At 36.2% G+C, this 20,605-nt stretch overlaps 1 protein-coding gene across 1 annotated transcript in view; it reads right to left on the bottom strand.

The window, feature by feature from the left end:
* The window catches only part of KCNH8 (potassium channel, voltage gated eag related subfamily H, member 8), a 373,663-nt gene that overhangs the window by 50,547 nt on the left and 302,511 nt on the right, over positions 1–20,605 (bottom strand). The window contains exons 10-11 of the mRNA XM_011933727.1: positions 20,250–20,499; positions 14,742–14,956 (exon numbers count right to left, since the gene is read on the bottom strand). Of these exons, the coding sequence (XP_011789117.1) occupies positions 14,742–14,956; positions 20,250–20,499 (465 nt within the window). The remainder of the gene's footprint in view (positions 1–14,741; positions 14,957–20,249; positions 20,500–20,605) is intronic.

Below are 20,605 nucleotides of genomic sequence, written 5' to 3'. Positions count from 1 at the left end.
TTAAATTCCAACAAGCATTCATCAAGCACATACTTTGTACCAGCAATTCCATTAAAAAAAAGGATTGCAAAAATGAATTAAAATATAGTAATTGTTCTCAAGGAAATCATATGTGCACAACTGAATTATTCACTTGTAACTTGGTAGAATTCTTATAATTCACTTTTTAAAAACTTTCTAATTGAAGTACAGCATACAGAAAAAAGTGCATAAATCAAAAGTGTACAGCTTAATAAATTATCAAAAAGTGTTCTTCATTTTTCACTTACGTATTTGGCTCGTGAAGCTGATTTTCCCATGGAAACGTGTTTTCTATGAATGCTCCATTAACTTAGCTGGCATTCAGTAATCATAGGATTAGGCAACTGATCATGAATCAATAACTTTGTTTTGATGGATAAACTTACACTAAGTTTCAACTGGGTTTTGAAGTCAGGTGGTTTGGGACTTAAATTCCCTTGATCTCCCTTGCTTACTTGCTAAAGTATTCTGGACCAGTATTCTTTTCCCCTCTTTCATCCTGAATTAGTCTCCTTATATAGAGCATAAACTTATACAACTTATTTCTAAAGTTGTTGTGAGAATAAAATAAGTTAATGTTTGTAAAGTGCTTAGCATGCAGCTTGGCTCCTAGGAGCTACTATATTATCAACAGTATATATATCATCTTTTCGTAGAGCCTTTGTCACGCGTGTGAGGCTTTGTTAACCCAGCCTGCAGAAGAACTCTACAGAGGGCAAACACTGCACTTCATAGGCCTAAACAACTACCCAGAAAGTAGCATGGAATAGATGACCCTTGATCCACATCCCCCTCTTCCTGCCAAGTAACTGTAGAGCAGGTATGAGGATTCCTGGTGGATGCAGCAGTAGGTTGTTTTCATTCTCAAGGAATACATGTAAATAGAGCCATGTCTGTTTGTGGGTATGTGTGTGTATATGCAAATTTAACACTTTATTTAAGGCTGTACATCTGCTGTTCTCTGCAGGATGGAAGCAACCAGGGAAGAAAGGAAAGAAACTTTTTTGTCTTGTTTATGGTACGGCAGGTGGCCTTTTCTTTCTCTCCCTTTGCCAACCCAACTAAACTCCCCTTCCCTGTAAACAAACTTAAAAATCGTTCAACTTGCAAACATAAGTTGAAATATCCAGATGACACTAAAAATGTGGTTGATCTCTTTGCAGGGTATATGTTGTGCTCTTTGACTAACAAGAGGCCACACAGGAGAGAACCCAGAAAAGATGAAGCATGAGCCACTGCAGCATGTTTTAAAGCTTTTTATGTGCTCCCTATTTAATATGCTCTTATTTTGATATATTTTTATAAGGGATTGGGTTTCTATGAAAATGTTGCTGAGATATGACTGCATGGAGACAAACTATAATGCCACAGCACAAAGGAGGCCCAATTCATACAATTTCTATCTTTGCTTTATGTGTCCAGCAGCTACCTCTGCCTACCCACGCTCTTTCTTGCTTTTGTCTCTTATCTCAACTCTTCAGCCCTCAGGGATTCCATGGAAACCACTATGCTCCTACCTGGCAATCTCTCTTCATCCTGGAAGCCGCTGCTCACTCTGCCACTCACAATAATTAATGAAAGCTGGATGGGCACATGACTTAAAGCTGACCCACTCAGAATCTTTCCACAAGAATCTGGAATCAGCTAAGAAAGTCCACCTTACTCTGCTCCTATTTAAATTGAAGAGCTGCTGTCTGACACCATATTTCTGCCATTTGGATGAGGAAAATAAGACAGTAAGTCTACTGAAGGAGAGAAGAATGAAGAGGAAATGCAGAGAAAAGGAAAAGTAAGAAACGGAGAGATAATGTTAGAGTTTGAGAGCCTGACTATAAGAGTTCCTGAGATCCAGGGGGGTATGTGTGGTATGTGTGCATGTGTTTTATTTGATCCCATAGGATACTTGGAATTCTTACATTAAATCTCCCCTTCTTTTACCGCTATATTTGAGTTGAATTTCTATTGTGTACAATCAATGTCCTCATTCTGAATTACCCCCAAACTTAACAGGATTCCCAGGATGGCCCATTTGCAATGTCCCATACTAGTTCTATCCTAAAATAAGAATTAAAAAAATTACATATAATTTGAGAAAGGGTGAGAGTTACTTCTTTCCTTTGATTTACAGAGTATCAAGCTTTCATCTCTCTGAGGTAGGAGTCTAGAACTTCAGGATTAGAAGGGAACATGACCTTGGACTCCAGTGGAGTCCAGTAGAGTCCAGTCCTCACTGAGAAAACAATGAAGATGGGAAGAAGGTGAATAATAATAAAGGGAATGAAGCTGTCATCTTAGGCAATCACTAAGAAGAGAAGGGGCACTGAGAGTCATTTTGCTGCAGTCAGAGGAAGTAGGATGTATTAATAGATGCAAGAAGTCCAAATTGATCTTTATTTCCTCAACACTATGAACATAAACACAAAACTAGACTCTGGAGATGCTAATCAAAAACACGATCTCTTCCTTCAAGATACTATGTTTGCCACAATCACTTTTGAATCTACTGAAAGATATCAGTAGGAGGAAAGTTTCAGAATATAAAAAACATACTGTGACGGGTGCCTGTAATCCCAGCTACTTGGGAGGCTGAGGCAGGAGAACTGCTTGAACCCCGGAGGCGGAGGTTGCAGTGAGCAGAGATCATGCCACTGCACTCCAGCCCGGGCGATGCTGTGAGACTCCGTCTCAAAAAAAAAAAAACCAAAAACCAAAAAACAAAGAACAATAGCAACAACAAAAAAACATACTGGATCCAAGTACAATTCCCAGGCCATTATTTAATGAGCTTTTCCTATCTAACATTTTCTTAGGAATAAAAATGTGAAACAATTCACTGCAAGATATTTCATGGAAGTGTTTTTGCTTCCTGAGGGAGAGTATTTTAAAGTACACAACTGACAAAACACTTGTTGGGCCTGAGATAACAAGGAAAGCTGACATGATAAAATGACATATGAGTCCTTCAGTATGCAATTTTCTAAGAACAATTATCTCAGAAAAGTGAAGAATTAATTATGTTCTCTTATTATGCAGGACTCTGCTAGCAGATGCACACCTACACACAGGCTACTTTTGAAGAATTAAGTATCTGGGCTGTCAGATATGATTTTTAAAAAGTCATTAATATTCGATAAATCATTTTCAGGAAAATTGCTTCTAAGCAGCCCAATTTTATTTCAGACTGAAATGGGGACTAAATTTACAATAAGTCTCTTCTTTGGAATAGAGCCCTTTTCAGTACATTCTTGAATTGAATTAAATTGTAATATAGTCACATAGGTGTCGAAGAGATGTTTGCAAATCAAAAACTTTATACGAAAGATCTAGTCAGGCTTGTTTTTATCTAAGGAAGGAATCATGAAGTCGAATCTCATGGATACAGCACAGCTTAATTACAAAGAAACTATCCAGTGCCAAGAGGTTCAAGCAGACGTAACTCAATAGTTCATGGAAATTAGATGTAGAAAATGGGTGCATTAGTTGAGATTTGAAGGCAAATCTTTTGTTTTAACCCTACTTACTACACCAAACCACCTGGAGAAATATTACTCTGATTGCAAGCTTTATTTCTCCCCTATTATTCAGCTTAAATTCCTCATGTTGATTTTGAAAATCCTGAACTTAGGGGAAATGAAAAATGCTGTTATTCAATTTAGCTGTTCTTTCAACTTGTTCTTTCAAATCCCAGTATTGATATTTTTTTAGCTTTGCTATATCTAACAGATATAATCCTAAACTGCTTTTTGCTTCTCATTTTAGACTTTACTTACTGGCCACAGAGGCAGCTGTCTTTGAGACTTTCTTCATTTTCTTAAAATTTAACATTAGTTCTACGCACCAAAGTAAACTTATTGACATTTGTTCATTCATTCATTTAATACATAGTAAATGTTGACTCTGCATTAGGCTCTGACCTAGGCACTGAGGCTATAGTATAGAACAAGGCAAAGTTTTCATAAAATAGATTTTGGTAGGAGAAACTGATCATGAGCAAGAAAATATACAAATTAAAATAATACTAGATCCTGCTAAATGCCATGAAAAAGATAAACAAGGTGATATAACAGAGGATAACTGGGAGAGGGCAAACTCCAGAGCAGACTGTCAGGTAAGGGTAGAAGAGTAGCACAGCAGGAAGAGAGATCAAATGCAAAGGCCCTGAGGCAGCAGAGGTGGGGAGAAGAGGAGGGAGGGAGGTGGGAGGAGCCTGCTTCCCTAAGGAAGGGAAAGCAGGCCCGTTTGTTGGAGTGTAATGCTGGAGGCAAGATGGCATCAGATGACTTTGAAAGGCAGAGTGGGGAAGGAAGGCAAAGAACCTTGAAAGTTACGATAAGAAGTCTGGATGTTACTACCAGCCCATGGGGGTCTATTTCAAGCAGCAAAATGACACAATTTGATTTATACTTTACAAATATTGCTCCTGTAGCCTTGGGGTCATAAGAGGATGCAAGTGGAGGCAGGGAGAATCACTATATTGACTCTCATTTGTCATAGTTAGGTAGGTATGTTTCAGCTCCCACTCCCACCACGCCCCCGTGCTCCCACAAACACATTCTTCCCTGCCCCATGGGCTACTGAAGGCAAGTTGACTCATACATTAGAGTTCAGCTTATTCCTGACAAAGGATACACATACTTTGTAGAGCTGGTGAATATAACTGTACCCAAGTTGCATGACTGTCATAAAGATTTCACCAGATAATGCATACACAGCATCTATCACAGAGAAAGCAATCAGAAATGACAGCTTTTAATGATGTTTATCCCGTGCATTCTTTGCAGGTTGCTAGGTTATATATTTGTGTGTGTGCATGTGTGTGTGTGTGTGTGTGTGTGTGTGTGTCTACCTATACATGAATCTGTGAAAGGAGACAAGGGTCACTATATTTCGCTCAGGATATTTTAACATGTATATTTTTAATTGGAATTTTATGGACTCCCTATATGATACTGAAAGGGTCAATGAATCCCCTGAAACTGAGTCATGATACAGGTATACCTCAGACCACTTCCAAACCACTACAATAAAGGAATTTCTCAATAAAGTGAGTCATATGAAATTTTTGTTTTCCAGTGAATATAAAAGTCATGTTTACATTACACTGTAGTCTATTAAGTGTGCAACAGAATTATGTCGAAAAACAACATACATCTCTTAATTAAAAAAATTTTATTGGCCGGGTGTGGTGGCTCACTCCTGTAATCCCAGTACTTTGGGAGGCTGAGGCAGGCAGATCACCTGAGGTAGTGAGTTCGAGACCAGCTTGACCAACATGGAGAAACCCCTCTCTACTAAAAGTACAAAATTAGCTGGGCATGGTGGCACATGCCTGTAATCGCAGCTACTCAGGAGGCTGAGGCAGGAGAATCACTTGAATCAGGGAGGTGGATCTCGGTAAGCCGAGATCGCACCATTGCACTCCAGCCTGGGCAGCAAGAGTGAGAGTTCATCTAAAAAAATCAAAAACAAAAATAAAAATGTATTGTTACAAAATGTTAACAATCATCTGAGTCTGCGGTACGTTGTAATCTCTTTGTTGGTGGAGGGTTTTGCTTTGATGTTGATGGCTGCTGACTAATCAGGGTGGCGGCTGCTGAAGGCTGGGGTAGCTGTAGTAATTTCTGAAACTAAAGCAACAATGAAGTTTGCGACATCAATTGGACTATTCCTTTCATGAGTGATTTCTTTGTACCATACGGTACAGTTTGATAGCATTTTACCCACAGTAGAACTTCTTTAGAAACTGGAGTCAAGACTTTCAAGCCCTGCCACTGCTTTATCAACTAAGTTCATGTAATATTCTAAATCCTTTGTTGTCATGTCAACAATGTTTGCTGCACCTTCACCGTGAATGAATATCATCTCAAGAAACCACTTCGCTCATTCATAAGAACCAACTCCTGGCTGGGTATGGTGGCTAACACCTGTAATCCCAACACTTTGGGAGGCTGAGGCAGGAGGATTGCTTGAGCCCAGGAGTTTGAGACCAGCCTAGGAACATAGGGAGACCCCATCTCTGCAAATATAAAAAAGAATTAGCCAGGTGTGGTTGTGTATGCCTGTGCATGGGAGGCTGAGGTTGGAGGATCTCTTGGGACCAGGAGGTCAAGGCTCCAATGAGCTGTGATCATGCCACCGCACTCCAGCCTGAGCAACAGAGTGAGGTTCTACCTCAAAAAATGAATGAATGAATAAATAAATAAATAAATAAATAAATAAAATAAAGAAAAAAGAAGCAACTTCTTATATGTTAAGGTTTTATCATAAAATTGCAGCAATTCAGTCACATCTTCAGGCTCCACTTCTAATTCTAGTTCTTTTGCTATTTCCACCAAATCTGCACTGACTTCCTTCATTTAAGTTTGGAACTCCTCAGTCATCCATGAGGATTGAAGTCAACTTCTTCCAACTCCTGTTAATGTTGATATTTGGACCTCCTCCCAGGAATCACACATATACTGAATCGCATCTAGAATGATAAAATTTTTCCAGAGTGTTTTCAACTTAATTCACCCAGGTCCATCAAAGAAATCACTATCTATGGCAGCTATAGCTTTACCAAATATTTTTCTTTAATAATGAGACTTGAAAGTTGAAATTACACCTGATCTATGGACTACAGAATAGATGTTGTGTTAGCAGGCATGAAAACTGCATTGATATCCTTGCATATCTCCATCAGAGCTCTTGGGTAACAAGGTACACTGTTGATAAATGAGCAGTAATATTTTGAGAGGAATCCTTTATTCTGAGCACTAGGTCTCAACAGTGGGCTTAAAATATTCAGTAAACCATCCTGTAAACAGATGTACTATCATATAGGTTTTGTTGTTCCATTTATAGAGTACAGGCAGAAAAGATTTAGCATACTTCTTAAGGGCCCTAGGAGTTTTGGAATGACAAATGAGCATTAGCCTCAACTTAAAGTCACCAACTACATTAGCTCCTAATGAGAGTCAGTCTGTCCTTTGAAGATTTGAAGCCAGGCACTGACTTCTCTTCTCTAGCTATGAAATTCCTAGATGGTATCTTCTTCCTTAAATTGACAAGTGAAATGTATGGATTGCTAAAGATTTCTCCAGCATTACTGAAATATGGAGAAGTAGAATAAAGAAAAGAAAGTCTTCTAAGTAATGCCTTCAAAACTTTTTGGGTTACCTATTTATATTTCTTTTTAATTATTTTATCATTTTGGGTGCTATTTCTGCTAATCTCAATTACTTATCTTGATACTAATCATATCATTCTCACTACAATTTTTAAAATTCTTTTACTATGAATAATAGAGTAGATGATGGTGTCATCTACTAACTTAGAGGAAAGACTGAGGAGGGAAGAGGTGTACAAGAAGTAAATGATCAAACTTTATTGGCGATTTGGATATGCCATTTGGATATCAGCCATTTGTAAAGTGCCTGATCATGTTTTCCTCATTTTAAAAACTGAAGTATATGTCTTTTTCTTACTTATTTTTAGGAGTTTTAATACATTCTGGATATTCTTTCTTTTTCAAATACATGTGATGCAAATACATTCTCCTATTCTGCAGTTTCCCTTTTTATTCTGTTACTGGTGTCTTTTGATGAATAGAAGTTCTTCATTTTAATAAATGTCTCTTTCCTTTATTGTTATAACAGTCCATGTCCTCCTTAAGAAATATTTGCTATTACAAGGTCATAATGATACTCCGCAATGTTTTCTTCTAGAGACTTTATTGTTTTTCTTTCATTTAGGTCTACAGTCCATCTGGAATTGAGTTTTAGGTATCTCATGGGCCAACGTTTAGGTCAAGGTTTCTTTTCTTTCATATAAGCTTTACATTAATACATCATCATTAACTGATAGTTTAAACTGTCATTTTTTTTTCACTATAGCAACTTGTGATAAATCAGGTGACCATAATGTGTGGGCCTGTTTGTGGAGTCTGTTCTAGTGAAATTGTACAGCCTTGCACTCATACCTCACTGGTTGAATTACTGTAGGTTTAGTTTCTAAAATTGTGTTAATGTGACAGCATAAATCCTCAAATTTTGTTCTTCTTCTGAACTGCCTTAAGTATTGACAGTCTTTGGTATTTCAATTTATAGAAATTCCACTGGTATTTAAGTTTATAATTAGATTATAAAATTGTACTCTGATTTATTTGAGTACATTTTAATTTATGCAAGCGGTATTGTTTTAGATATCATTGTTTCTTGTCAATAAATCCTACATTTTACATATTTATATACATTGTCACTGCTATATAGAATTCTGTTATAGATGCACCATATTTTATTGAACCTGCTTTTCCAGTGATGAATACCCAGGTTGCTTTTAGCTCTTGTCCACAATAAGTAGAGTTACAATGAACATCCCCATACAATCCCGTTTATAGACCTGTATGAAAAAATTTTGGATACATTTTGTAATTGAGAGGTCATAGGCTGTATATGTATTTAAATGGACTAAGTAGTGACATATTTTTTCTGCTAAATGGGTACAAAGACTATATGCCCCACCAATAACTGCATAAGTTCCTATACACTTTTATTAACCTCCTCCATAAGGTTGGTATTCTAGGAATTTTAAAGTTTACATCATTATTTTTTATTTTCATTTTTATATTTCTAATGTTTTTGAGTATATTTTTATGTGCTGGCTGTCTTTTGTGTTTCTTCATCTACACAGTGCCTGTACATGCATTTTGCCGATATTTCTAATAGTAATACTTTTTACTTTTTGACCAAACCCTTATGGGTTTAGACATTATGGATATATTCTTCCATTATGTCCTCTATTAATTTTATGCATACTACTAGTATGAAACTTTTGCATTCAATTATGTTTATTTATATTTGTGTTAGCATCATATATAGGACTACTCTGAAACTTTTGCAATGAATTATCATTATATAGGTACAGTGGTCCCTTAGTATTTGAGAGACTGGTTCCAGGATGTCCTGAAGATACTAAAATCCTCAGATGCTCTAAGCCCTGATATAAAATGGCATAGTATTTGCATATAACCTATGCATATCCTCCTGTATACTCTAAATCATCTTTAGATTACGTGTAATACCTAATACAATGTAAATTCTATGTAAATAGTTGTTACACTGTATTGTTTAGGGACTTATGGTAAGAAAAAAAGTGTGTATATATTTAGTACAGAGACCAGTTTTGGATGATTTTGATTGGTGGTTGGTTGAATCCCACACATCTACAACCATCTGATCTTTGACAAACCTGACAAAAACAAGAAATGGGGAAAGGATTCCCTGTTTATTAAATGGTGTGGGGAAAACTGTCTAGCCATATGTAGAAAGCTGAAACTGGATCTCTTCCTTACATTTTATACAAAAATTAATTCAAGATGGGTTAAGTACTTAAATGTTAGACCTAAAGCCATAAAAACCCTAGAAGAAAACCTAGGCAATATCATTCAGGACATAGGCATGGACAAAGACTTCATGACTAATACACCAAAAGCAATTGCAACAAAAGCCAACATAGACAAATGGGATCTAATTGAACTAAAGAGCTTCTGCACAGCAAAAGAAACTACCATCAGAGTGAACAGGCACCCTACAGAATGGGAGAAAATTTTTGCAATCTACCCTTCTGACAAAGGGCTAATATCCAGCGTCTACAAAGAACTTAAACAAATTTACAAGAAAAAAACAACCCCATCAAAAAGTGGGCAAAGGACATGAATAAACACTTCTCAAAAGAAGACATTTATGCAGCCAACAGACACAGGAAGAAATGCTCATCATCACTGGTCATCAGAGAAACGCAAATCAAAACCACAATGAGAAACCATCTCACACCAGTTAGAATGGCAATCATTAAAAAGTCAGGAAACAACAGATATTGGAGAGGATGTGGAGAAACAGGAACACTTTTACACTGTTGGTAGGAGTGTAAACTAGTTCAATCATTGTGGAAGACAGTGGCGATTCCTCAAGGATCTAGAACTAGAAATACCACCAGCAATCCCATTACTAGGTACATACCCAAAGGATTACAAATCATGCTACTATAAAGACATATGCACATGTATGCTTATTGCGGCACTATTCACAATAGTAAAGACTTGGAACCAACCCAAATGTCCATCAATGATAGACTGGATTAAGAAAATGTGGCACATGTACACCATGGAATACTATGCAGCCATAAAAGAGGATGAGTTAATCACTTAAATTTCCACAAAGGCTTTAGCCATAGAAAATCCTGTGTGACTGGATATTTTTGGTTTTGGCTGTGAAAATCAAGGAAAGATTGATTTTCATTTGGTTCTACATTTATTCTGACACCAGAGTAGGGAACAGGGATCCATAAGGTAATCATTAGGATACAAGTTCCCCTGAAAGTCACAGTATGCTTGGGGAGGGCACAAGACTTTTCTGCTATGTACAAAGTTATAGAAAGAGAAGTCCAAACTTAATCTAGCCCTTAGATGGCATAGTATCCCCTAGACTCTCAGTTATATATAATAGAAGTTCTGAGAGATAAAACATCAGGAAGTATAAAATAATGAAGGTCCCATCTGCCTTTAAAATGTAACTCATATGGAGTCCCCTTTGAAAAGAGGCAATACTTTTGGTTCCAGTCATAATGAAGTAACTTATATTGAACTAACCCAATCAAAAGTAATTATCAAACTGGACAAAATTAATAAAATAATTGTGCATTAGTCTGTTCTCGTGCCGCTAATAAAAACATACCTGAGACTGGGTAATTTATAAAGGACTGAGGTTTAATTAAGTAAGGTCTCAGGAAACTTACAATCATGGCAGAAGGGGAAGCAAACATGTCGTTCTTTACATGGCAGCAGGAAGAAGAAGAATCAGTGTCCCGTGAAAGGGGAAGCCCCTTATGAAACCATCAGCTCTTATGAGAATTAACTCACTATCACAAGAACAGGATGGGGGAAACTACCCCCATGATTCAATTGTCTCCACCTGGTTCCTCCCATAATATGTGGGGATTATGGGGACTACAATTCAAGATGAGATACACAGTCAACCCATATCAAACTGCTTGAAGGAATTTGAGAGGAATCAACTCGGATAAGACTTAAAGGACTGTGATCTCTAAGAAAAGAGAACTGCACCAATGAGAGCATCACATTTGGCTAGGTATTTTTCTACAGGCATTTGCTATTTCATTGTAAGGTGGAATAGAAGAGATGAGAAAGGGACATCCTTACCAACTAAGGAGACAGAGAAGTTCAGGTAAACCAAAGCATAAAGGATTTGAGGAATATAATACCAGAGAGAAGTAAACTGCACTGATGTTCCCTTTAAGGCATTAGTCAACTCCTAACTTGAATAGCAAGAGGTAGTACTCTAAGAAACAGATTAAAAATAGCACGTAGAAGGCTAAATTGCAGGATAGAGATTTCAGCAGTCATGTGGTGTTGGGGAGATGGAGGCTGGAGTTCAAGCTCTGCTAAATAGGAAGAGCCTTGGTAAACATACTATGGTTTGAACTGAGACTCCAGAAAAGCTGTTTTAGGAGTAAAGGCTGGACCTGAGGATTGAGGGCAAAATTGAAATATGCCAGCTTAACAAAGTCTAAAATAAACTATGGGCAGCGCAAGTTGGTTTGCTGATACTCTATCTGCCTGTGAAAAGAAAACCTTATTTTGAGGAAAATGACATGAACAATCTTTAATAATCAACGTCTATAGTTAAACAAAATTCTGATACCTGCTTTTCCTTTTATAAAAAGAGAACTAAATGACCAAAGAAGAACAAATGACTGAGAGAGAGAGACAGAAAAAGAGAAAAATAACAGACAATGGAAATAATTCCACAGATAATTCAGGTATACAGGGATTTTTAAATTACTATAATTAATGTTCTAGAAAACAGAAAAAGAATCATGAAAATTTTATCTAAGATAAAAATTCCTTTTCCATATACAGAAGAATAAAATTAGATCTTTATGTTACACCATATACAAACATAAATTCAAAATGAATAAAGACTTAAATGTAAGGACTGAAATTATGTAACTCTAAAAGAAAGCATAGGGGAAGCTCCATGACATTGGTCTGGACAATGATATTTCTGGATATGACTCCAAAGCACAGGCAACAAAAACAAAAACAGACAAATTGAATTATATCCAATGAAAAAGCTCTGCACAGAAAAGGAAACAATCAACAGAATCAAGAGACAATCTACAGAATGGGAGAAAATATTTGCAAATCATACATCTGATAAGGAGTTCATATGCAAAATACATAAGAAACTCAAACAACTGAATAACAACAACAAAAACCCCTGATTTTTAAAATAGACAAATGACCAGAATGAACTTTTCTCAGAAAAAGACATGCAAAAGGCCAACAGTTATATGAAAATATGCTCAGTATTACTAACCATTAGGAAAACGCAAATTAAAACCACACCTCTTAGAAGGGCTATTTAAAAAAAAACAACAAAGATAAATTTTGGCAAGGATGTGAAGAAAAAGGAACCTCTGCACACTGTAGGTGCAAATGTAAATCAGTATAGCCACTATGGTAAACAGCAGGGAAGTTCTTTTAAAAAATTAAAAATAGAAGTACCATATGATCTGGAAGTCCTAATACTGGATATATATCCAAAGGAATGAAATCAGTATCTTAAAGAGATATATGCACTCCCATTTTCATTGCAGCATTATTCATAACAGCCAAAATACAGAATTAACCTAAGTGTCCAACAACAGAAAAATGAATAAAGAAAATGTGGTATATATACACAATGGAATACTATTCAGCCTTAAAAAAGAAGAAAATCCTGTCATTTGCAGCAACATGGAAGAAACTGGAGGTCATTATGCTTAGTGAAATAAGCCGGGTATAGAAAGACAAATACTACATGATCTCAGTTATATACTGAATCTAAAATACCTTGAACTCAAAGAAGCAGAGAGTACAATGATGGTTACCAGGAGCTGGGGCTGGAGATCCAGGAGAGATTAGAAAGATGTGGCTTAAAGGACACAGAGTTCAAGTTAGGAGAAATAAGTTCAAGAGATCTGTTGTACAACATGGTGACTCTAGACAACAATGATGTATTATACACTTGAAAATTGCTAAGGGAGGAGATTTCAAGTGTTCTCACCACAAATAAATGATAAACATGTGAGGAAATGCATACATTAATTAGTGTGATTTAGCCATTCCAAAATCTATACGTATTTCAAAACATCATTTTGTATGCCACAAATTTTTTAAAAAGATAAGGATCCTTAATAAGTCAAATAAAATAAAATAGAGATTGAGATCCAATATTTCCCACTTTCTATGCTGAGCAATATTAGCGATTTTTCTTTCTTTGGTAACTTCTTCTTCTTTTTGATTACTTCCACCCCCTAACTCACCCTCGATTTTCAAAACAGTCGTCATTTTATGCTGTCATGGAGAGGACAGAAGACAACTGTAGTTTTAAAATTCAATCTACTGATTTTTTTAAAAGACATGAACATCATTTCAAGAAGAGGCAACATATTTAACAGAAACAATACATGTTTTAAACTCTGATACCTATGTTGAAACTCTGACCCAGCCACCTGCAAGTTTGTGTGAACTTACACACGACTTAACCTTTCTGAATTTGTTTTCTTTTCCATAAAAACAGATCAAGACTTACCTTAAAGATTTGTCTTAAACAATAAATGAGATGCTTTACATAGGTAGGGTGCTTAACACATAAAATGTAGCCAGTAAATGTTGGTACCTCCTCTGCTGTTTGCTATTAACAATGGAGAGAAGCATATATGCAAAACTGGTAATCTTGAACCTCAGAATGGGATATTATCTACGTATTTACTGTCATTAGATAGCCCCAACCAAGATAAAATAATACACAATGTAAGTTTTCTTTCTACCTTTCACAGCAGAGAATATTAATGATTGACATGAGTATCTGCACAGTATGGGCTGGTCAAAATAATAGCTTCTTAAGTACACAGGAAAAAAATCCAGAGTTACAAATATCCGGGACAAAGCTCAAGACAGCACATAAAGGCTTGTTGTTACACAATGCTACGCATGCCTTGGCTTGCCTTTCAACAATCATTCCTATTAAATCATGTATCTCTCTGAGACATCTAATGAAGTCATGTTCACGATCGGCTTAATCACAGGATGCAGTATAGTACATATTTTGACAGGAAAGCTGTTTGTCTAATACGAAACTTGCAGCAAATACATAATTGCACAAAATGTTGGTTATGCTTTCAGTGTGACAATCCTTGGCTTGAATCCTTTTATGCATATTTATTCACTTTAAGATAGACTGTTTTGTGTACCATTAAATAAAAGATTATTTTTAAGCAAAATCTATGTCAAGCAATTAGAGTAGTGAACAATTACAAACACAGCAAACTGAACCATATACTTCATCTGGAAATCTTTAAATTCTGGAGAAATCACACATCTCTACCTAATGTTATATATAATTGAAATCAATTGTAGTTATAAGCATATGAAAATAACCAAGAAAGAAACTGAGTTGAGAAGTCATTCATGAAAAATATTTTCCTAGAATGTTAATAACAGACTCTAGGTTTGGCTTCTAGCTAATTATTTAACTGCCTAACTGGTGGCTGAATACTCATGTCTTAGATGTTCAGAGAGTTTTTAAGGTGAGGTCGTGACATCTGCCTTTGCTGTTATAAATGATCTCCAGGCCCAATGTTATTAGGTTTCAGCACTAATTAGAAATGAGACTTACATCACTCTCATGACCTTCTCGAAGGTTGTATGTGAGGTCATGCTGAATGTCTTCCACGAATTTGTGAGCATATTCAGGGTAAAGGTCTAGCACTTCAAAGAGTCCTTTGAGGATGATGCACTGGAGATCACAGTAGGTTAAAGCCTTTACATCTGCATTGGTCTTGATCACTTGGTCCTTAATTGATAGATTTGCTCCAATTAAATCCCCTTTCCCTAGAAAGAGAGAGAGATCACTTTCAAAAAAAGCAAGCTTAGGACTGATAACCTCATTTAACTCACAGGCTTCATTTTTCAGTGAGATGACACTGAAAAGAGAAAAACGTTTACCTTGGGTCAGGGCTTTTCAACTTTGGCATGCAATAGCATCATACCTGGGCTTTAGCTTTTCTTTGTTTTATGGCCATTATGCTCCATTTCATAAAGAACCAACAACTAACAAATTTTAACTAACAACAACAAGCAGCAAGCAAGCTATATCTTTGGAATGTTATTAGGACAAATGGCCTCTACTTCCCATTCAACAATTTTTTTTAATTTTTAAATTTTTTATTGTACCCAGCATTGTTTAAAATTTTTATTTTTTATTGTGCCCAGCAATTGTGGAAGCAAAGTCCCTGGTATGTAGCAGGCTTCAATACAAGTCTGTTTTATCAGATTTGACAGTAAAAGGAAACATGTCAAATTGACTATGAATACCTGAGTTTTTAATAAATATGCATGTCGAACAAAAAAAAGTTTTAAAATTATTATATTAAAACTAGGGATTATCTTCAAGTTAACACTGGACTTAAACCTTGAAATTTAGCCTATTTTGGTAGAAGAAAAAATAGACTAAAATCTATATTTATAGACACTAGGAATAATACATAGCCACATGGTATGGAAGAATTTAAGTCTGATTTATTGTTGTCAATATTGCTAAACTTGGAAATTTTGTTTCTTGTGTATTTCATTAGAAATCTAACTTGCTGCTCAAAACTCAAAGTTGGGTACTGATGCAGGATGTAAATATAGCCAGGATGTTTTGAATACGGCAAATTTTAAAATTTTGTATATTTGAGGAGAATTTATCATGATGCGGTGTCTTGCACAATAAACATTCACATTCTCTGTGAAGCAACTAGTGTCTGCAATAACTTCAGGATCATCATACTTTCATACTTTGGGTTGCCATGGTATGGCTATTTCAGTCACAATGACACTAGCTATAAAAACAGCACCAACATCCTGCCAATCTTGGCATCCTAGAAAGAATTCCACTTTATTTATTCGTTCAATGAATATTTATGGGGAACTGACAACGTGTGCTGGACCTTGTATTGAGTCCTGGCAAGCAGGTACTGATGAATACCATGTTGGTATTCACCTCATTACCTAAAACTACCTCACTAATTTTACAGTCTTGTGAACTTCTTATTGTCTAGATTTAGGACCTTTAGTTAAGTTTTTAAGTAACTTTGGGTCTCAGTATCCTTATTTCTAAAAGATGAGAAAGATTTCCTTGTGGGCTCCATTTTTCAGCATTATACTATTGATCTTTGCTAATCAGTTACTCTTTCATTGAAACACAATCCACCCAGGTTAGAGCTATAACTTACATTTAGTTATAATTAGGCAGACTAATGTTCTGTTGAGAGTACATTTATTCATGCTTTGCCATTTTCTTTTAAAACAATGAAGAAATTGGTCGGGGAGACACTATTAAGTGGACATGAAATCAAGGCGTACAAGGCAAACAAATTCTAGCCCCATAACAAATTCCTGCCCCTACCCTTTCCAGGTATCAGATTAAGAAATGTCTGCATGTATTGACTGGACAAGAAAGTTGCTAGAATAAGTTTATGCTTGGACAGCTGTTGTTGTGAAGAAGAAGAATGTTAATTTTTTTCATTGGCAGAGGGAACATGTGCTAAATATCTACAGTTCAAGTATAATGTCACGTACTTGCTAAGTTTATCAAAGTAGTATTGATTTGAATTAGCCCTATAAGGCAATATTGCCATAGAGAAAGTAAAGTACTCAATCTTTATTGAGATAACGTTAATCACAGAAAGTAAATATTAATCTTTTATTGTCTTTGTTTGAGTTTAGCCCCAGTACCATATACCAGTGTTTAGAATGGTCATGCAGCAATATGCACTTTTGATGTATACATGGGAGAGGCAAAGATGTGAAAATGTTACCCATGTTAATCACATTTTATGGAGAAACTTGGGGCCAGGAGCAAAAGATAATGAATTAAATCTTTCAGCCATAAGTAGTTTTTTAAAAAATGTAACAAGAAATGTCCAACTGAATCATATTTGACTAGCGATGGAAGTTACACAGAAGCCACTAAATTTGTACTTATTGCGTTCTAGTGTCATAGATGATGCCTTCATATCCAATTCCTAAAACTGTTGATAGCTATCAATATTTAAAATACACCACAATTATAGAAAAATCCACATTATATCTGTTTAGAATGAAATAAGATTCTAAGGAAAAAGTCTAGATGCCCTCTTAAAAACAGGCTGAATCCTTAGGCAGGCTATAAAACATTTCGTGGTACTAAAGAAAAATCAATAAAAAATATTTTATGATTAAGGTTAAGTTTTTGAAGCAAATTAAGAATAACTGTTAATTCTAATTTAGAATAACAAGATGATAGGGTGACTGGCTTTTAACTTCACAAAGTTGAGAAGAGGCCAGGAAGAGTGTTAAATTCTCCCCTTAAGAAAGAACACACACACACACACACACACACACACACACACACAGGGAGCATTGCTCTAATATCGAGTTACTCTAGTATTGAGCCTTACTCTAATATTGATAAAGAAATGACCACATTAATAGTAAACTCTGAGTTGCCATTCCATGACTTTCGATTAAGGAGAAAAACATAAGAGGATGAGAAAAGAACAGAGTCACAAATTTGAAAGACAAACCCTACCTTTACTCAAAGTGGTAAACAAGTCAACATGAAGCAGTGAAAAGCATATGGGTCTTGCATCATTCACTAGTGTCTATCTCTTCACCTTTAATCTTGGAAATAATCATACTATTTTAGTCTATTCAGGTTGCCATACTGTATACTGGGCAGCTTATAAACAAAAACATTATTTCTCATAGTTCTAGAGGCTGGTGTCTGGTAAGGGCTCACTTTGTGATTCACAGATGGCACCTTTTCGTTGTGTCCGCACGTGGGAGAAAAGGCAGGGTAGCTCTCCTGAGCCTCTATTATAAAGACACTAATCCCATTCACGAGGGCTGTGCCCTCATCACCTATTCACCTTTTCAAGGCCCTACCCCTAATACCATCATATTGGGGATTAGGTTTTGACATATCAATTTTGGGGGGAGGCAGACATTCAGATCATAACCCACAAATAATAAGGTTGCAAGATTTAAATTCAATAATGGGCATAAACACCCAGATCATATGAGGGATTCAATACATATTAGTTCTCTTTTTCTCTTCCAAAATATAATCTATTTTGAAGCTTACCAGCCAGAATCCATTGATAGAAGGCCTACAATGATTATATAGAATAATGTCTTTTTTAATTTGCATAAATTTAAGGAATACAAGTGCAGTTTTGTTACATAGATATATTGCCTAGTGGTGAAGTCTGGACTTTGAGTGTAACCATCACTTGAATGGTGTACCCTGTATCCATTAACTTATTTTCATCCCTCACCCCCCTCCCCCAGTCTTCCACTTTTTCTAGTCTCCAGTGTCTATTATTCCACACTCTATGTCCATCTGTACACTTTATTTACCTCCCAATTATAAGTGAGAACATGTAATATTTGACTTTCTTTTTCTGAGTTATTTTACTTAAGATAATGGTATCCAGTTCAATCCACATTGCTGCAAAACACATGATTTCATTCTTCTTTATGGCTGAATAGTATTCCATTGCATATATGTACCATATTTTTAATCCATTCATCCACTGATGAACACTTAGGTTGATTCCATATTGTTGCTATCATAAACAGTGCTGTGACAAACAAATGAGTGCAGGGTTTTTTTTTTTAATTAGAAAAATAGACATTGTTTAGACATGGAAGGAATGTTGAATACAGAATCCAATGTCTTAGGTTAGCCTTGACTTTAGAAAAATCAGAGAAAATACCTTCGCCATCTGTCTTTCTGTGTTGTAAAGGCTTAAATGAGACCTTGTGTGTGAATACACTTTGCAAGTAGTTGTTTACAAATATAAGGTTCTTAAAAATTAAAAATAAAAAGGTACTGAATTTACCCCCCTTTTATTAGCACAAACTCTAAATATTTGTGTTTTATATTGGTGTTTGAAATACATCCTGAATTCACCTGCCTCTCACCATCATTACTACCACCTTGGCTGGTCTCAGACCCCATCATATCTTTCACTTCAGTTTAATTTTCATGTAGGCAAGGATTTTGACCATTTTCTTTTTTGCTGCATCATCAGTGTTTAGACTGATACTGAATTCATTCATAGGCCCTCAATAAACGTTAGGTGAATAAACAAAAATTACAGTTTTTTTTTTTTTTTGAGACACTGTCTCTCTCTCTTTGCACTTAGGTTGGAGGTAGTGGCGCTATCTTGGCTTGCTGCACCCTCCACCTCTCAGACTCAAGCAATCCTCCCATCTCAGCCTCCCAGGTAGCTGAAACTACAGGATCCTGCCACCATGTCCAGGTAATTATTTGTACTTTTAGTAGAGACAGGGTCTGTCCATGTTGCCCAGGCTGGTCTTGAACTCATGGGCTCAAGCAATGCACCTGCCTCGTCTCCAAAAGTGCTAGGATTACAGGCATGAGTCACCGTGCCCAGCCCAGAGTGACCTTTAAAATAGCCCCACATAAAATTGTAAACAGGATTTTGTATACATTAACTCTGCATGCCGTTTTTGTCAACTGCCCTTTGTATTTCAATGAAGACCAATTACGTATTAATATTGAGAGTCAGCTCCGTGGCACAAAATTTTCACAATATATCTTGTAAGTTTTCTTTAAGGAAGTAAAAAGAGCCTATAGTCACCTTGACAGTATTAGGTTAATGACAGCTATGAGAGCTTATTCTTGAAACACAGTCACCTTTGCTCTATTTCTAGCACAGACACAATTTAGTTTTTGTGTTCTCTGAATTAATTTTCCACAAAAATAAATGCCCTCTTAAAACGGAGCAGCTATTTCACCAGAAGTGAGTATCTATCATGATTAATAATTTGGCTTTAGGAATCAAAAATAACTGAGCTTATTTTCTTACTAGGTGATCTGGGCTTGTTAACTCAAGAACTAGTTATTCATGTCTAAAATGGAGATCATATTTATACTACTGTTTTTTTTTACAAGAATTAAATAATATGTTGGATATAACACTTAGGCAAACTAAACTCATATGAAGAATACTCCTGAGTTCACGTCTTCATCTATTCTTTTCCTACTCTCAATAGCAGTTTTTCCCCATTTCATCTTCTTAATTTATGCTCCAGAGTCAAACTTCATACAAGTTTTTCAATTCAGACCTACCAAGAATAGCCAGCACCATGCTGTCTTTAAGAACTTCCATGGAGCCCGAGCATACAAAGTAGATGGCCTGCAAAGCATCCCCTTGACGCAGCAGATACTCCCCCGGAGCACAGAAAGAGGTTTTGATGTGTAGAGACAGAGACCTGAGGCAGCCCCGGCTGGCACATTCAAAAAGGGACAACTGTAAGATCTCCTTGTTCAAGTGCATAGTGATGTCAGAACGCAGTTCATCTGGAAAGTCTTTCAAAAGCTGTCAGAGAAGATGAAGGAGGAAATCAAATTGGGGTAAGTGTAGTCTAACTGATTTACTTTGCAAGGCTGCAGGGATGCTCTTCCTACAGTCTCCTGCTGTTTGG

The sequence above is a fragment of the Colobus angolensis genome, unplaced genomic scaffold (genome assembly GCF_000951035.1).
Source record: "Colobus angolensis palliatus isolate OR3802 unplaced genomic scaffold, Cang.pa_1.0 Scaffold129, whole genome shotgun sequence".
Lineage (NCBI taxonomy): Eukaryota > Metazoa > Chordata > Mammalia > Primates > Cercopithecidae > Colobus > Colobus angolensis.
This window is presented reverse-complemented; position numbering and strand designations above follow the sequence as displayed.